This window comes from Pyxicephalus adspersus, chromosome 4, assembly GCF_032062135.1.
Source record: "Pyxicephalus adspersus chromosome 4, UCB_Pads_2.0, whole genome shotgun sequence".
Taxonomy (NCBI): Eukaryota; Metazoa; Chordata; class Amphibia; order Anura; family Pyxicephalidae; genus Pyxicephalus; species Pyxicephalus adspersus.
The window spans coordinates 110,740,338-110,755,684 of record NC_092861.1 but is presented as its reverse complement, the minus strand read 5'-3'; the positions used below and the strand labels follow the sequence as shown (position 1 = coordinate 110,755,684).

At 37.3% G+C, this 15,347-nt stretch overlaps 1 protein-coding gene across 1 annotated transcript in view; it reads right to left on the bottom strand.

The window, feature by feature from the left end:
• STXBP5 (syntaxin binding protein 5) overlaps positions 1–15,347 on the bottom strand; it is a gene marked incomplete in the record, with an annotated part of 197,039 nt that overhangs the window by 130,835 nt on the left and 50,857 nt on the right. Inside the window, 2 exon segments of the mRNA XM_072409289.1 lie at positions 13,325–13,425; positions 14,828–14,909. Of these exon segments, the coding sequence (XP_072265390.1) occupies positions 13,325–13,425; positions 14,828–14,909 (183 nt within the window).

The following is a 15,347-nucleotide window of genomic DNA, read 5'->3' as shown; positions in this document are numbered from 1 at the left end:
AAACCCTGCTGTAGTACTGAAACCATGTGTATGTGATAAACATGGGAATTACAAAAAATGCTTTATGTTTGTTGATTTATGTATTTCACTGCATCATTCCATTATAAAAACTGTGCCTTTATTGTAAAAAGTATTTCTTTTTGGTATCCTGTATTTTAAAGTAAATTTGAATGTTTGCAGCAGTTGTTTCAGCATACTTTACATGTTGTCACCATCAGGAAGCACATGTATGTGAAAGGTATGCAAAGCTATCAGTGCAACGATGGATAACATTCTCTTTTTTTTTTTTTTTGTTCAGTTGACATCATTCGGTTGGGTTTCACATATATCGCCATTGTCATCTATTTCAAAGAATATTAAGAAACATCCACATGATAAGAAGTCATCAACTTCAAGCTGTACTTTTAAAAGTGCATGTGGACGACTTGGGATAAAATAATACAGTTCAATGGATGGCAGATTAAGACTGTTCAATGACTGTGATGGGTGAGAAGATCTATTTTCTTGCACTGTGCTCATGGAGAATCTGGCCAAGGTATAGACACATAATAAATGCTTCCTGCTGCCATGTCTATGCAGCAATAAAGAGGAGTCTATATGTATAAATAGGAATACTGCTTGAATGATGAGCATGTAGAGTTGGCTGCCAAGCAACACTATTACTGGAAACACAAGAAGAGCAGCAGGGAAGGGAGCTAATGAAATCGTAAAGCTCCTTGCTCATGAGTAAGTTTAAGATTAAAGATGCTCTCCTATACTTCACCATCATGCAAATTTCTCAAAAAAAATATATTGCTTATAAATAGCAAATCTTTTAAAGGATAATGAACAAAAAAAAAAAAGAAAGCAAGGCTAGAAAGAATGATTTTTTTTCTTGAATACTGAAAAAAAAATCAATACAAAAAATATGTAAATTGTTCCGCCAACACAGATTTGGGATAAATTATGCTTTGTACTGGTTGAACTCACGAAGAATAAATAATACCATTGATAAGTAGGAGAATTTAAAAATGATACAGATATAGCTCTCTGGCTATCATGCTGAAGATTTGGCTTCGTTGTACTTTGAGCTCAGAATAAGTACAGAGACGGGGAATTCTGACACTCTGACTGCACGGTTTCTTTGGGCCTTTGGCTCAAATATAACACAGTCCGGCATTAGACACCATAATATCACAAATAGGACATTCACTCAATCCCTGGGATTCTTTACCACTCTATGACTCAGGACCACACATAACAATATCCCAAATTCTATGCCCTACTACTTCAGGTCCAAACCACATATAATATTTGAGCCAGTTGCGCATTACCATGGCTTTCTCTACCTTTCCTGCCAACCAATTGAGACAAAGAACTGAAAACATTTGATCTGTACAAGACAAACACTTTTATACTGGGCACTAGATATAATACAAAAATGGTGATAACATTCTGCTCTGAATTATTCTAAGGAAGCAGAATGAAATTTGTGAAAGGCGTCGAATGGAATAAGGAGAGAATGCTTTAAGTATCAATTTTACAGTGAAATCCACATAAAAATGTTTTGTATTCACTCGTGACCTTGGTGAAGTCCCAATAGATCAATGTTTGTTCTAAATTTGAGTGCCTGAGTCCCTTAATCTCTATAGGAGAAAGATGTTCTTTGATTATGCACCTTTGGGATATGACACATGTTAAATGTTAAATCATGTCCTAAGTACTACTACTACTACTAAGAGTTTTGGAATTATAAACAGTAAGACAACTAGCATTTTCCTTAAGTCTAATGCTTATTTTATAAATTAAGTATCCAGCCTACATATGATAAATATATCTTGGTTGACATACCTATTAGTCTGAGTGGTTCCCAAACCTAAAGCTACGTACACACGTCAGATTTTTATCGCCCGATAATCGGCATCGGCCAATTATCGGGCGAAAATCTGGCGTGTGTGCAGTCGGTGTCGTCCATCGTCCGGACAACCGACCTGCCGGATCCACGGACGATGGACGACAGCCGATCCTAATGAAAGGGAAGGGGAGAGCGCGCAGCAGGGTGCCGCTCCGTCGCTCTCCCCCTCCCCTCTCCATAGAGCATGAACGGTGCTGTATGTACAGCACCGTTCATGCATCGTGCACTCCCTTGTCGTTGGAAAGGATCGTGAAAGATCCTTTCCAACGACAAAAATTGGCAGTGTGTACGCAGCTTAAGGTTATGTACACACATATCACTGTTGCTGGAAACAATCTTTCTTGATAGCTTCCAGTGACAGATAAAAAAAGGGGCACTGTACACATAGCTCGGTTCTGCTTTATGGAGAGGGGGAAGAGCTCTCCCCCAAAGGAATATGGCAGATTAACAAACTACAATTACCACTGTATACATGGCAGGTGTTTACACACTTGTTTGTTTCGAGCACCAATCATCTGACACAAAGCCTTAGTAGTCTGCAACCTGTCCAAGGAAAGACATAGATTAAAATGCTGTGACTGTGGGCCGGAAGAAGCAAAAATTCCACCAAACCTCTGATTGGTTGCAGAGCATAAAATTGATTGAATTTCACTAACGTGTTAGGCTGCTGAACCGCACTGCAATAACACTGGTCTTACTGTTTAATAAATAATGTTATAAATAAATGTAATATGTTAGGCATAGTTCTAATAATATCATTTGATTTCTAGTTTGGGCGCATGCTTTTTTTCCTCTCTCAACATCTTCTCAGCATGCCCAAAAAGCTGCCTCATTAACCTGGAAATGTGCGCAGTGTTTATTGGAAAATACAAAAAAGTAACACGTATTTTAAAAGGCCAAGATGTGTTCCATGCACCAGACCACTTGCTCAATTTCAGTAAAAAAGAAATCTATTTCTATGTAGAGGTAGTTTCTGGGTTAAGGACATCCGACATACGGACACCTCCTACATACGAACAGGGTTTCCCTGCTCGCTCCTGTGCAGGACGGAGGCTTGGGGGAGGGTTGCATGACTTGCAGAACAAATATTTTGATAAACACAGCTGAGGCTGTGGGTGATCTTAAGGACTGAGTTCCTTTCTGCATCCTCTTTAATGACCAAGACAAACACTGAAGTTGTTTCTTTTTGCATATCAAAGCTCAGGTGCTCCAGAAGTTAATGAATGTTAAGGCTCCATAAAGATTTTTTTTCTTTTTACTTTGTTTGTGGTCAGCTCATAGTGAGGATTTTTTACAGTAACTGACACCATGCTGTCTAATAATATGTTGAGACAACATCTGTCCAAACTGCATTTATTAAAATATTGTACCTGTTCCGACTTACATACAAATTCAAGTTAAGAACAAACCTACAGTGCCTATCTCTTATGTAACCAGGGCACTATCTGTACTGAGGTGGAGCTTTGCCTCTTTCTCTAGGATTGTTTAGTACCATTGTAGGAAAGTTTTTGTTATCAAGCCATATCAAGGCAGAAAGTGAGGATTCTAAAATTTACCCATACTAACTAAAACATCTGTGTGTTTACATAAGAAGAAATTAGAAAAAAAATGAATATGCAGTGAATTCTACTGCTTAATTAGAATACATTAATGTTTCAATGTCAATGATCTATACACAAGTTCAAATTCAAAGCTTGAACAGGTAGGCTGCATGTTGGTACACACTCCATGTGTTTATTTTCCAGCTCATTACAGTATATCTTTATTATAAAGCAGGGGTGTCAAACTCAAATACACAGAGGGACAAAATTCAAAAGGCCAACCTTGAAATTTATTGAAAATATTGAGGAATTTTTTCCTTTTAATTAGATATAAGCCCATTTCATATGGAAACAAAGAGGTTTTGCTTCACATTCAATCTGGAACAAGCTTATAGTAGAGAAAGAGGCATGGAAAAAAAATATTTTATTTAAGAAAAAAATCTTATGCCTCTTTCTCTATTTGTAGCCTTCTGAGTTAAATTTCAATGGTAAACATTTTGCACAGGCTAACAATAATAATAACAATATTCTTCTATGAAAATCCAACCATTCAAGTCCATGCCTTGTAATAGCGAGGAAAAGTACAGCTGAGGGGGAGTGCTGGAAATGCCAGACGCGGCCAATGCGGGGCTAAATCTTATGAGTGGCCCGCCGCTGAAACTCCCTCTTCATTGAAATAGCGCTGGTACTAAAATTCCCAGCATTATTTGTGTCTATAAAACAGTCCAATGCGGGGCCACACATAGGCAGAGAGCCCGCTGGTCTATAGATGCAAGTGATGCCGGGAATTGTAGCAGCGACGCTCTTTCAATGCAGCGCGGGCCAGCTGCAGTTCAAATTTAGGATTCCTTTAGGGGCAAAAACAAAAGGACATTGGGGGCCAGATTTGGCCCCCGGGAAGAGTTTGACACCCCTGATATAAATGATAATTTTAGGTGGTAGTGTAAGACATATTTGCCTTGACTGAACCACTGCACACAATTACAAATGATTTTTTTTTTTTTTTTTAAGGAAAAACAATATCCCTGAACATGTTTTGAGTCAGGAGAGAGCTATTAAAAGCACATTTCAGCTATTACTTAGTACCACTATGAACCGGCAAATGCTTATTGAACACGCATATCCTCCTTCAAAGCGATCAAAGCAGTTTGTGCTTCCAGGAATAGCATGATTTTCATTTATCTACATTCAAGGGAAAAAAACATATTTCTTCTTTTAACTACATGTCTTCTTTTGACATCATATGTTTTATACCTAAAAGAAATCCACTATTTAGTTGGCATCTCAGTGTATAAAATATATGTGAATTTAATGGTGTACCTGTCAAATCTGGGAACAAAAGCCAAAACGTGTATTAAACCCATAGAATAAACTAATTCCCTATGAAACACAACATCAAAGCTTGGGAACTTGTAAAAGGATGTAATAAAGTATCATTAACCTTCCCCATGATGTAATTTAGAGTAACATATTTAGGACATCCCTTCTGCAAATCACCAGAACTTAGCTTTAAAGAAAATTCTTTACAAAACTCTGAGGATGTTACAAAAACTACACCTTCTAGCCAGTATAAATAATGAGACCCTGGAGACAGAGGTAAGTTAGTCTCTCAATAGTAACAATATCATTTATGAAACAACAAAAACACATTTACCTTCCCCCTAGACATATACCTTCCCTCTAGAGAACATAATTCATCTAGTTCTGTGGTGCTCAACCTTTTGGGGCCGCTGTTGACATTGGGATAAAACCAACGGGGCAAAATGCAAACATTAAAGATGTCTGTTTAATTAAAAAAAAAAAAAAAAATTAAATTGAAATGTTTCTACTTTCTGTAACATACAGTTTCTGCACTCACTATTTGATGCTCATTTTTTTTAATGAAAGATACAAAACTAAATCTATCATACAGTGCTGACTGGTCATTTATTGTTCCCTGTTCACCATTCATGTACCAAAGAGCAGAACTTACACACTAATACACCATACAATGCGTCCTGTTAGTTTTAGGGGGGCATTAACCGTCTTTGTACCCCAAAATCACTGCAATAAATACTTCTAGAAAAATGTAAAGAGTTCCCCACTTGCCATTACATTTTCCTTTTCTTACAGGGGTACCCAAACTGCAACCTCAATGCCAGTTTGAACGCAGTTTTGAAGTTTTGTGAATGAGCCATGGAAGTGGCCCCTGGGGGTCCCTAAAATGCAAACTCAATTTGGGGAGCAACGTCTTGAAATAGGTCCCCTTAATGTAAAATACATTTTTTTATGCTTGTTACCCCGTATCTGTCACCCTATGTTTTGGGGCACTAAAATTTGGTTTAAGTAACAGCTCTCATGGTCCCCTGTGTACCCTGAAAATTTCACATTTCTATGAAAATCCGTGTAGGCAATATGAAGGTTTATACATGGGGGATAATGACCGCTGCATGGACACAGACACAACTCTCATGCTGCTGCTGCGATTATCTCACAGTACAAGGTGGGTAGGGAGCAGCTACAGCTGATTGCAGAGGTCTGTAGTACACGGAGTACAAAGGGAGCTCACGGTGAGCATGCTCAGGAAGCTCCCTCTACTGGCAGCACAATCTCATAGAGGAACGTTGGAGATGCGTGCACCCCAACCCCTACAAAACAATGAACAGAAAGAGCAGACAGGGAATGAGGCCTGTGAGCCGTTGGTTGGGCACCCTTGATCTAGTCTATACTATTCAGCACCATCTAGAGCAGGGGTGTCAAAATCTGGCCCAGGGGCCAAATCTGACCCCCAGCACGTTCTTTTTTTTTTTTTTTTTGGCCCCCCAAAGTATTCTTAGTATTAATTTTCAACTGGCCTGCCGCTACTGCAATCCGTAGTAACAGTGGGCCAGCTGCAATTCATATTAAGCTGCTGTTCTATAGACGCGAGTACAAAGCCACTACTACATTTACTCACGTCTATAGACCAGCAGCCTCTCTGCCTCTGCCTGGTCTATGCATGGCCCCGTATTTTATAAACGCAAGTGATGCCGGGAATTGTAGCACCGGAATCACTCGTGTCTATTGAACAGCAGCCTATGCGTGGACCCCGTGGAGTTTATACTGACAGGTAAGTTCAATAATCAGGAATTATCAGGATTATTTTTGCGACACCCACCAGGACGAATAATTCGAGGAGGGAGAGGGACCAGATCGAGGGATCTGTGGGATCAAAGATAGGTGTGATTTATTTATTTTATTTTTTTTACTACAGATCAGTGGTCTTAGATTGTCTATTACACTAGGAACTGCTCTGCTCTTAGTGATCCCTGGCTCCATTAGGAAGAGTTTATTTCACTTTTTCTAAGAGGAACTTTAACAGTGATCCCTCACCATTGGAAATCAAGTACCCAACCATCCACAAAAGGGTATTAGAACTTTACCCTCTACAGCGCATGGAGGAACAGACAGCTTTGACCAATAAATTTCAACTTGTGGATAATATGTATCACTTTTACAGGATCCACCACTCTTTGTATGCAAACACTCATCTGACTTTTGTGATCTACTATATACCCTACCGCCTCATCTAGACACCACTTACCCATATTCCTTCCCCTTAGTGCCTTCCTCTCTTTCCTTTCTTCTTTCTCATCATCTCAGTCCTCTCTTTAGTTTTTATGTCTTTAACATCTCTAACATTTTTCTTTTTCCTGTATTAAAAAACTGACAAACGCAACATATATCTAAGTTTAGCCAGCCATTAGTGATATATTTACTGCAAGTATGACATATACCATCTTCAATTCTCTCCACCAGACAGATTACTTTATCAACAATAAAAAAACTCCAGGCCTTTATTACGTTGTCTATTCCAACCTGTTTCTGCTTTATCATCATGTACTGACTGTAAAAGCTTCCATAAACTTTTACTCTTTTTATAAAATGCAAAGATGTATGAACAGAACAATTATCACAAAAGGTTGGGTGCATTTACCAAACAGTATTATGATTTCATGTAATTGCAAGCTTAACCGCTAGATTGAAATAGGAATAAAATGCAGTAATGTCATAGCACTGAACATGTTATATAAACAGAAAATTAGAAGTGTTAAGAGTGTTAAAATTATTAGTCAGAGAAAAAAAAATGTGAAATGGCTTAAGGGTGCCATGTCACTACTTATCTATCAAGAAAAAAGTAAAATGTTCTGCTATAATAAGGGGGCAAATTGAAAATAATAAATAACAAATACATCCTATGTTTTTGAGGTGTATTCCAAACCCATGTCAAACATAAGTTACACCCCAACTGAAATAAAATTATCACACAGTTGCTGCAGATAAGTTTGGCCGCAAATCCATGATGCAAAGCTCCACTTACACTTAAAAGGAGAGCTACTGGATTGAGATCTGGCAACTCTAAAGACAATTTGAATACAGTGAACTCATTTCCATGTGCAAGAAACTAGTTTGAGATGATCTGAGCTTTATGGCATGTTATCCTGTTGGAAGTAGCCATCAGAAGATGGGTACACTCCAGTCATGGGGATGGACACGGTCAGCAACAATACTAAAGCAGGCTGTGGTATTTAAAACATTGCTTAATTCGTATCAAGATGCCCACATTAGACTACCTGCACTAGCCTATTGCTTATGCTTGTCACGGATCTCCAGCTACTGTAGGCCCAGCTGTGTCAGTGTTAAGCTGCGTACACACTTCCAATTTTTGTCGTTGGAAAGGATCTTTCACGATCCTTTCCAACGACAAGGGAGCGCACGATGGACGACACCGACTGTACACACGGCAGATTTTCGCCCGATAATTGGCCGATGCCGATTATCGGGCGATAAAAATCTGACGTGCGTACGTAGCTTTAGACATGTTGAATGTTCAGAGAAGCTGTTCTGCATAACATAGTTGTTACAAGTGGCTATTGAATTTACTGATGCCTTTCTGTCAGCTTGAACCATTCTGACCATTCCTTTTTGACCTATGGGAAGTACTGCTTACCAGTCATTGCCTTTTTTGGACCATTCCCCATAAAACCTAATTATTTTTCTTTCCCATTCGGATACTCATTTTAAACTTCAGCAGGTAATTTTACAATGTCTACATTGCATACATTGCAGTGCATGCCAGAAATTCACAGCAGCTGGACAGGTATGTCCGCCTCCTGTGTTTAGGAAAATACCTGTAAAGCCATTTATCTCATCTATCTGTGGGGGTGCCCTCCCAAATCAGCTGCTTGGACCAAGCCACTGTTGCTATCCTCCAGCAAGCAGTTGTTTAGTCCTGTTGCTCCTATCATTATTAAAGCTCAAGTAAGCACTACCTTTTGTTTTCAATCTATGTGAAGTTCACTTAATCTGAAGTTCAGCTTATTTTATTTTCTGGGTCAAACAAAAAGACCGGTATTGAACTTCTGCAGTGCTTGCCTGTGTGGTTCCCAATCCCCTTTACAACCTGCCAATTGTGTTCATCCACAAACATGAATCAATAATGTTTGAAATGTATTATTCCTAATTTATTACACCTGATTTTTAAATAATAAAGCTGGAGCTGTACACTAATTATGTTACTCTGCCCTTTTCTTCTGTAAGCAAGCACATGGTGCTGAGAACATGCCACACTGAATATAAGGATGGTGTTTGTTCTAGCAATAAGACATTTTTTTTCCATGGCCTATGGTTTCAAACTTGATATTTAATCAACCCTGTATCTCAAAATAATTCATGACATAGGCATATAAGGGAGTATGGAACGACAAAAAAAGGTCAAGAAATTCGTTAAGCTCTAGATTTATTGGTGTACTTAAAGTTGTCATATAAAATACTTTGCATGGAATGCAACCATTTGCACAACAGAAATGACATCCCCTAAAATGTGTATAATGGGAATTCAACATAAAACATTTTTTTTCAAAAGGTGGATAAAGAAAACAAATAATACATAAAATATAGTAAACTGGCACAATATATAACAAATAAACCGCCTAAAAAAAAAAAAAAATTTAAAAAGTGATAATGACATATCAAAAGTGATATAAATAGTTCAACCAAAATCCTTCCCGGTTTTTAGCTTCCGACAGGTAGAAAGGACTTCAGAACTGTGAAACAGAGCGGATACATTGGGTGAAAATTCAGGAGGAACCTTTACCACTACATAGGATTTTGAAATGGCCAAATAGGGATCAATGACCTTCATAGCTTGAAACTCTGATGCCCTCCTGATGGTAGTAACTGCTACCAGGAGAATCATTTTTAAGTACAAAAACTTTAAAGGAATGGCATCTAGAGATTTATAGAAGTGATCCAATAATGAATTAGGAACTATATTTAAGTCATATAGTTTGCTGACTTTCAAAAAGTTTCCTTTTTAAAACACTTATCGTGTTTTGCAGGTCTATATAACCAGGATTCATCAAAAGTTGTAGTGGCCTACAAGCATATACAATAATTTAACAACATAACAATTAATGAACCAATTTTATCAATCACTAGATATGAAAAAAACATAGAATAAAGCACTTACATCATTTTTGGTGGTTTTTACAGACAAACATAGAATAACTGAAGTCTAAACACTATGTCTTCAGGAAACACTCGTCACTCGTTGCCAGGAGGTGGATCTTGGCCTCCACGTGTGCACACCCTCGCTGCATATATGGAGACCCCTGCAGCTGGGACAGCTTCTCCGGGACCTACACTCCGAGGATGTTTGATTATATTAACATATATAGGGAGACAAGTAAGGCCATATTGCTTTTGAGTAGAAATTATGACTAAGTTATTTAGTAATTGTATACTGCACCTTAATCCTTAAGTGGTTGTACTATTGTGATTATTAGTGAATAAGATGTAAAGTGAAAATGAAAGTGCTTTATTTTGTGTTTTATTCATACTTATTCATTGATAAAAAGAAAATGGTTCATTAATTGTTGTGTTGTTGATTATTTTATATGCTTGTAGATCTCCAAAACTCCTGACAAAGCAGGCGATAAAGACTTGAGAACTGTGTTGAGTGTTTTAAAAGGGAGATTTTTTGAAAGTCAATCAACTGTATGACTGTTTTAATCATGTTTTGCCATTATTGTTGTTTTTTATTAAATTAATATAAATAGTTTGAGGTTTTGTAGAAAAAAAGTGAGTATAATATTAATGCTTTAGAAGTCCCCGGTGTTCTTTCCCATTTTCTGAGCAGGATTGATGTCCAATTGATTATGTCTAGTTTTGTTTGGGACGTGGCATTTTGAGAATTTTGTAAGGTGGCACTAGGAGATAACATTTGTATTGGAACTATATTCAAGTCCTAAGGAGGAGGTCTGGTGAATGACCAAGGATATGATTTATATTCCATAAGTCTTTTACAAATCTACGGTCCAAAAGTTTAATACCAGCTACTTGCCTTAGTATTGTACAAGTTACAAGCCATCCCTTCTTACAGAAAACTCAGGACCTGGGCTGTTATGTTTAAAAGGAAATATTCCCTTCCTTCTACATTATTCCAGAAAGATGAACCATGCTTTTTAATATTATTTGGTGGTATCTTCCTTCCAAGAATGAATTACAGTTTCTAATACTTGGGATGACAGGTTTTGCAACCCCAACACTTATTTTTGCATGCCAGATCATGAGCTTCAGAACCTGACAATTTGGGTGACTGATTGACCCCTGAAGGCCAGTAGAAGCCTGAAAGACAAGCTCATGCTTTCTCTGAAAGATAAAGCCAGTTTGAACTGAAAGCTTTTTACTTCTCTTATCTTTTCTAATCTTCACTTTCTTTTATGTAACATAGATTTTGTAAATGTTTAATGAAAAGACAAAGCCAAGGAACTGAATCTCATTGAGCTAGGGTTGGAGAATGTCCTTTGGTGTTTACAATCCAGCTCACGTCCTAGAGACCTTCCAACACTATGGACTACTATCCAGCTGCAACTGTGTCTGTACTTTTACCAGTTAGTGGTCTAGATAGGGAATCAACTGTAAGCCATTTTGTACGAACACAGCAACCACTATGATCAGTTTTGGTGAAGAACCTTTGGGAAGACATTAGGTAAAATGGTACCACAATCGTTAAAGCAATTACAAGGCAACCCTTAGCATGCACTGACTTGAGTGGTGCATTAGAACATGCATAATAGCATTTTTCAGTTTACCTTTGTCATAAACCTCCATTGCATACATTACCATTTCCACCTGGAAAGGCAAATATGAACACCAACCTGTGGCATCCTAAGACCCTGGGAACCAGAAACAAAGGGGGGAAATATCCTTAACCCTTAAGGAAGGGTGGCACTTGTTTAACTGGTCCTTTTTTTTTTTTAAACTTCCCTAAAATCTGGGATATCAGGTTCTGTCTTCCCTTTTCTCTTTTTTGAGCTTACGATCTGGGAACATCCTACCACTATAAAAAAAAAAAATCAACCTTCCACTACTCCTATTTTGAGAAATAACTTCTGAACCAAACAAGGAAGAACCCTTTAATAACATAATACATTATCTGCTCTTAGAGGCAATATCTGCTTCAGCCACATTAGGTCAATATAAAAGCACCAAAACCTTCAAATCCACCCTTTTTTGCCCCATTAGTTCTTGTAACCCTAAACCATCATCTAAGGGAACAGTTACAAACTTACCAAATCAACGGACTGAAGCATCCACCTTGGGATTCTCATTCCAGGCTTCAATTTCCTTTTCATTAAGGAGACTTTTTCTTAAATTATTTTGAGACATACCACTTCCCTTCAGTATCTATTCTCTGCAGGTGAAATTCTCTTTAAACATTTAAAATGTCCTTATTCATGAACACTATACCTGCCTTAATCAATGGCCCAATGTCTTGAAGCGAACAATCATGTTCCTTAATCTCAGGCTTCCCAGGCAACCAGCTGTGCCAGAAAGTCCCTATGCAGGACCTCACCCAGAGAAACTACCTGACAGACATTGCTGGCAGAATTAAGGAAACACTACCAGCTATGATAAGTTCCACTTTTTAATTTTGTTGGTTGATAAATTTTCTCTCTCTAAGTTGTAAAGCTTGAAAGACCTAAAAGGTGAATAAAAATAGGGCGAATACTCAATATCATTTTTGCTTTTAAGTTCCCTATAGCTGATTTTTTGGTCATGTAAAGATCCCTTATACGATGCCGCATGGAGATTGTTGTTGAGAAACAGGGCTTTGATTCCATATGTTAGGCCCAGCCCAGTGAATGGTGACTGGTGATTTTGTAATGGTGCATTGTTGACTAGAGATGGAGCTGAATAGGCAGTGGGAGAGGTTGCAGAAGCCTCAGATCCACAAAGAGCAGCAGAATAGGCAAGTGTGGATGAAACATCAATAAACAGAGAATGAGATCAAGGAACTGCAGATCTTTACAATGATTGAAGTAGAAGAAGAGAGATCCTTTTATTATAGGGTCATAAGGTGCATATTTCTCACCAACAGACCCCCAGGGAAACAATTACCAACATTACAAACTGTGATTGAGGTTCTCAGGGACAGACTCCATATTCTTTGAGAAAAACAGTGGGTGGGATATTTAGAAGATGATTTCATATTACAGACACAGGTCAGAAAATGTAATGCATCCCCTTATGAGGAATGCAAAGTAAAAGAAGGATTTTTCAGATAAATGCTTAGTTATAATTAGCCTTATTAGATATATGCTACAGGACAGCAAATATTTACTTTGTCAGTAGTGGACCATTCTAACAAAGAATCCACAACACAACATTTGACACATATTGGAGCATTACCAACAGAATTATTCATTTTGTTTTCATTAAGATTAAAGCTGTTCTGTTCAACATCCATTTTAAACACATTACCACATACCTGTTAAAAACAATGACATACCAAGTATTACAAAAAAAACTGCATTAACATTTTTTGTTATTCAGTATATATTTAGAGAAAAGGTTTTCATCTTACCTTTCCCTGCTGAATTTTAACGAATGCAGTATTGCAGGCCTCTTTTGTCGCAGATTCCAAAGATGTAAGGTGTCATCTGTCAAGGCACTCACAAGCGCTCCCTTTGAAAATAAAAAAGTATTTTTATCAGTCAAAAAATTACTGTTTGTAATAAATAGGGAGGGACCCAGCAAGAAAAGAAATACTAACTCTTTTGAGTTTAGCAGCTATTATTACATGATAGCTTGTTGTGACCCCAGGCACCACCCTCACTTTCAGCCAATCTAAAACGTCTCCATTCTCCAATCTATTACATCCCCCATTCAGTTCAGTGAGATATTGCCAAAATGCTGCAGCGTTGGTGCTTGTCATAATTTCCTAGACCATTAGCTCACTCATGTTGTGCACTCTCACTTATTCCTATAGGGAGTTTGTACTATTGCAAAGCACAAACCCCTGATACCAGTATTTCTCAACAATAGTTCCTTCAGAGGTTGTTAGGGGTTCCTTGAAAAATTAGCAAATTGTGATTTCAGGTCAGGTTACTGGATACTAATGATCTTTTTGGCTATCTGTAAGAGTGACATTCTTCTCAGTGGCCAGGAATGTAGGGCCTGGAACTTTTTTTTTAAGGGGTTCCCCCATGTTAAAAAAAATCAAGAAACACTTCCCTTTACAAATAAATGCAAATGCACAGCCCTGATTAGAAGATGTATGAACTCCTCTAGCATAGCTATAGTCATGTATTTTTGGTGGAGGTGGATTTATTTTTTTTAAATTTATCTTGCTACAGATAATACCAAAAAATGCAAAATAAAATTTGAAGAAAACTCCTTAAAAAAGGAATAGCAGTGGTACAATGTATCTATTTTTTATTTTAACAGATTTTGTTGGAAAAAAGTTTCAAATACAGTATCACCAAAATTGCTGGGGGGAGCTGTGGAACACATGGAGCATTTGTCTTAATTTCCTCCAAAACATCTTAGCAATTTGGAGAACGTCCAGGCATTAGGAAAACATGCACCCGATGACCAAATCACATGGAAGATGTCACTCAATGACCCATAAAGTTAGTATAAATAACGAAAGGCTTCATAATTCAGATGTACTAATAACTGTGCCTAGTCAAATCAAGGTTCTTCTGGAACCAAAATCTGAACTATGACTTAAGGAGTGCAGTGCAGTCATTAACAGATTTCACCATAATGTTTTGGATACAGCCTTCTTTAATTATTATTATTATTATTATTATTATTATTATTATTAATTATAATGATCAATATGTATTTATAATCAAATATTTATAACCATAAATTAATTTAATGAGAAATGGTTTGGAAGAAAACTTGTAAATCATCTGTAAACATTACACAATCATAAGGTGTAAAGAGGTAATAAATGCACACTATTGTAAACGTTTCACCATATACTTTCAAAACATGGAACATAGGATAAGAGCAGAGTAGAGAGAGGCGATGTTTAAGCCAGTGATGTCAGAGAAAAGATTAAAATGATTGCACTAACCTCATTAATCAGAAACTGAAGCTGGATTACTGTAGAAACACTGTCATGCTGGCAATAACACTCAACTCCTGGCTGCCCAAACCTGACATTATGTTAAGGAAACACTGGTTTATGTAATATTGAAAAAAACATAAATATGACTATGGCAAGAACGAAACAGCTGAAAAGATGAAATTAGAATACTTTTTCCATGAATATAGTGAGCTGGAAGACACCATCTATTTAATTATAAAAAGCTGTGATTATATTACGACAGGGAAAAATAATATATTTAATCAATCCCTGGAAAACATGCAGATTATCACATTTTTTGTTTCTTTAAAAAAATTGCAAGTACAGAAAACAGATAATGGCTTATCTACAAGAAATCCAGTGCAACTATAACTTTCAGTTTTGAACTAAAAACACACCACCTATCTCCAATTTACACTGATTCTTGCTTGTCAAAAGAATGCTGTTACCTTGATATCCGCTAGCCTATCTATCTACAAACTTTAAGTTAGCAAATGGTTTTGAGAGA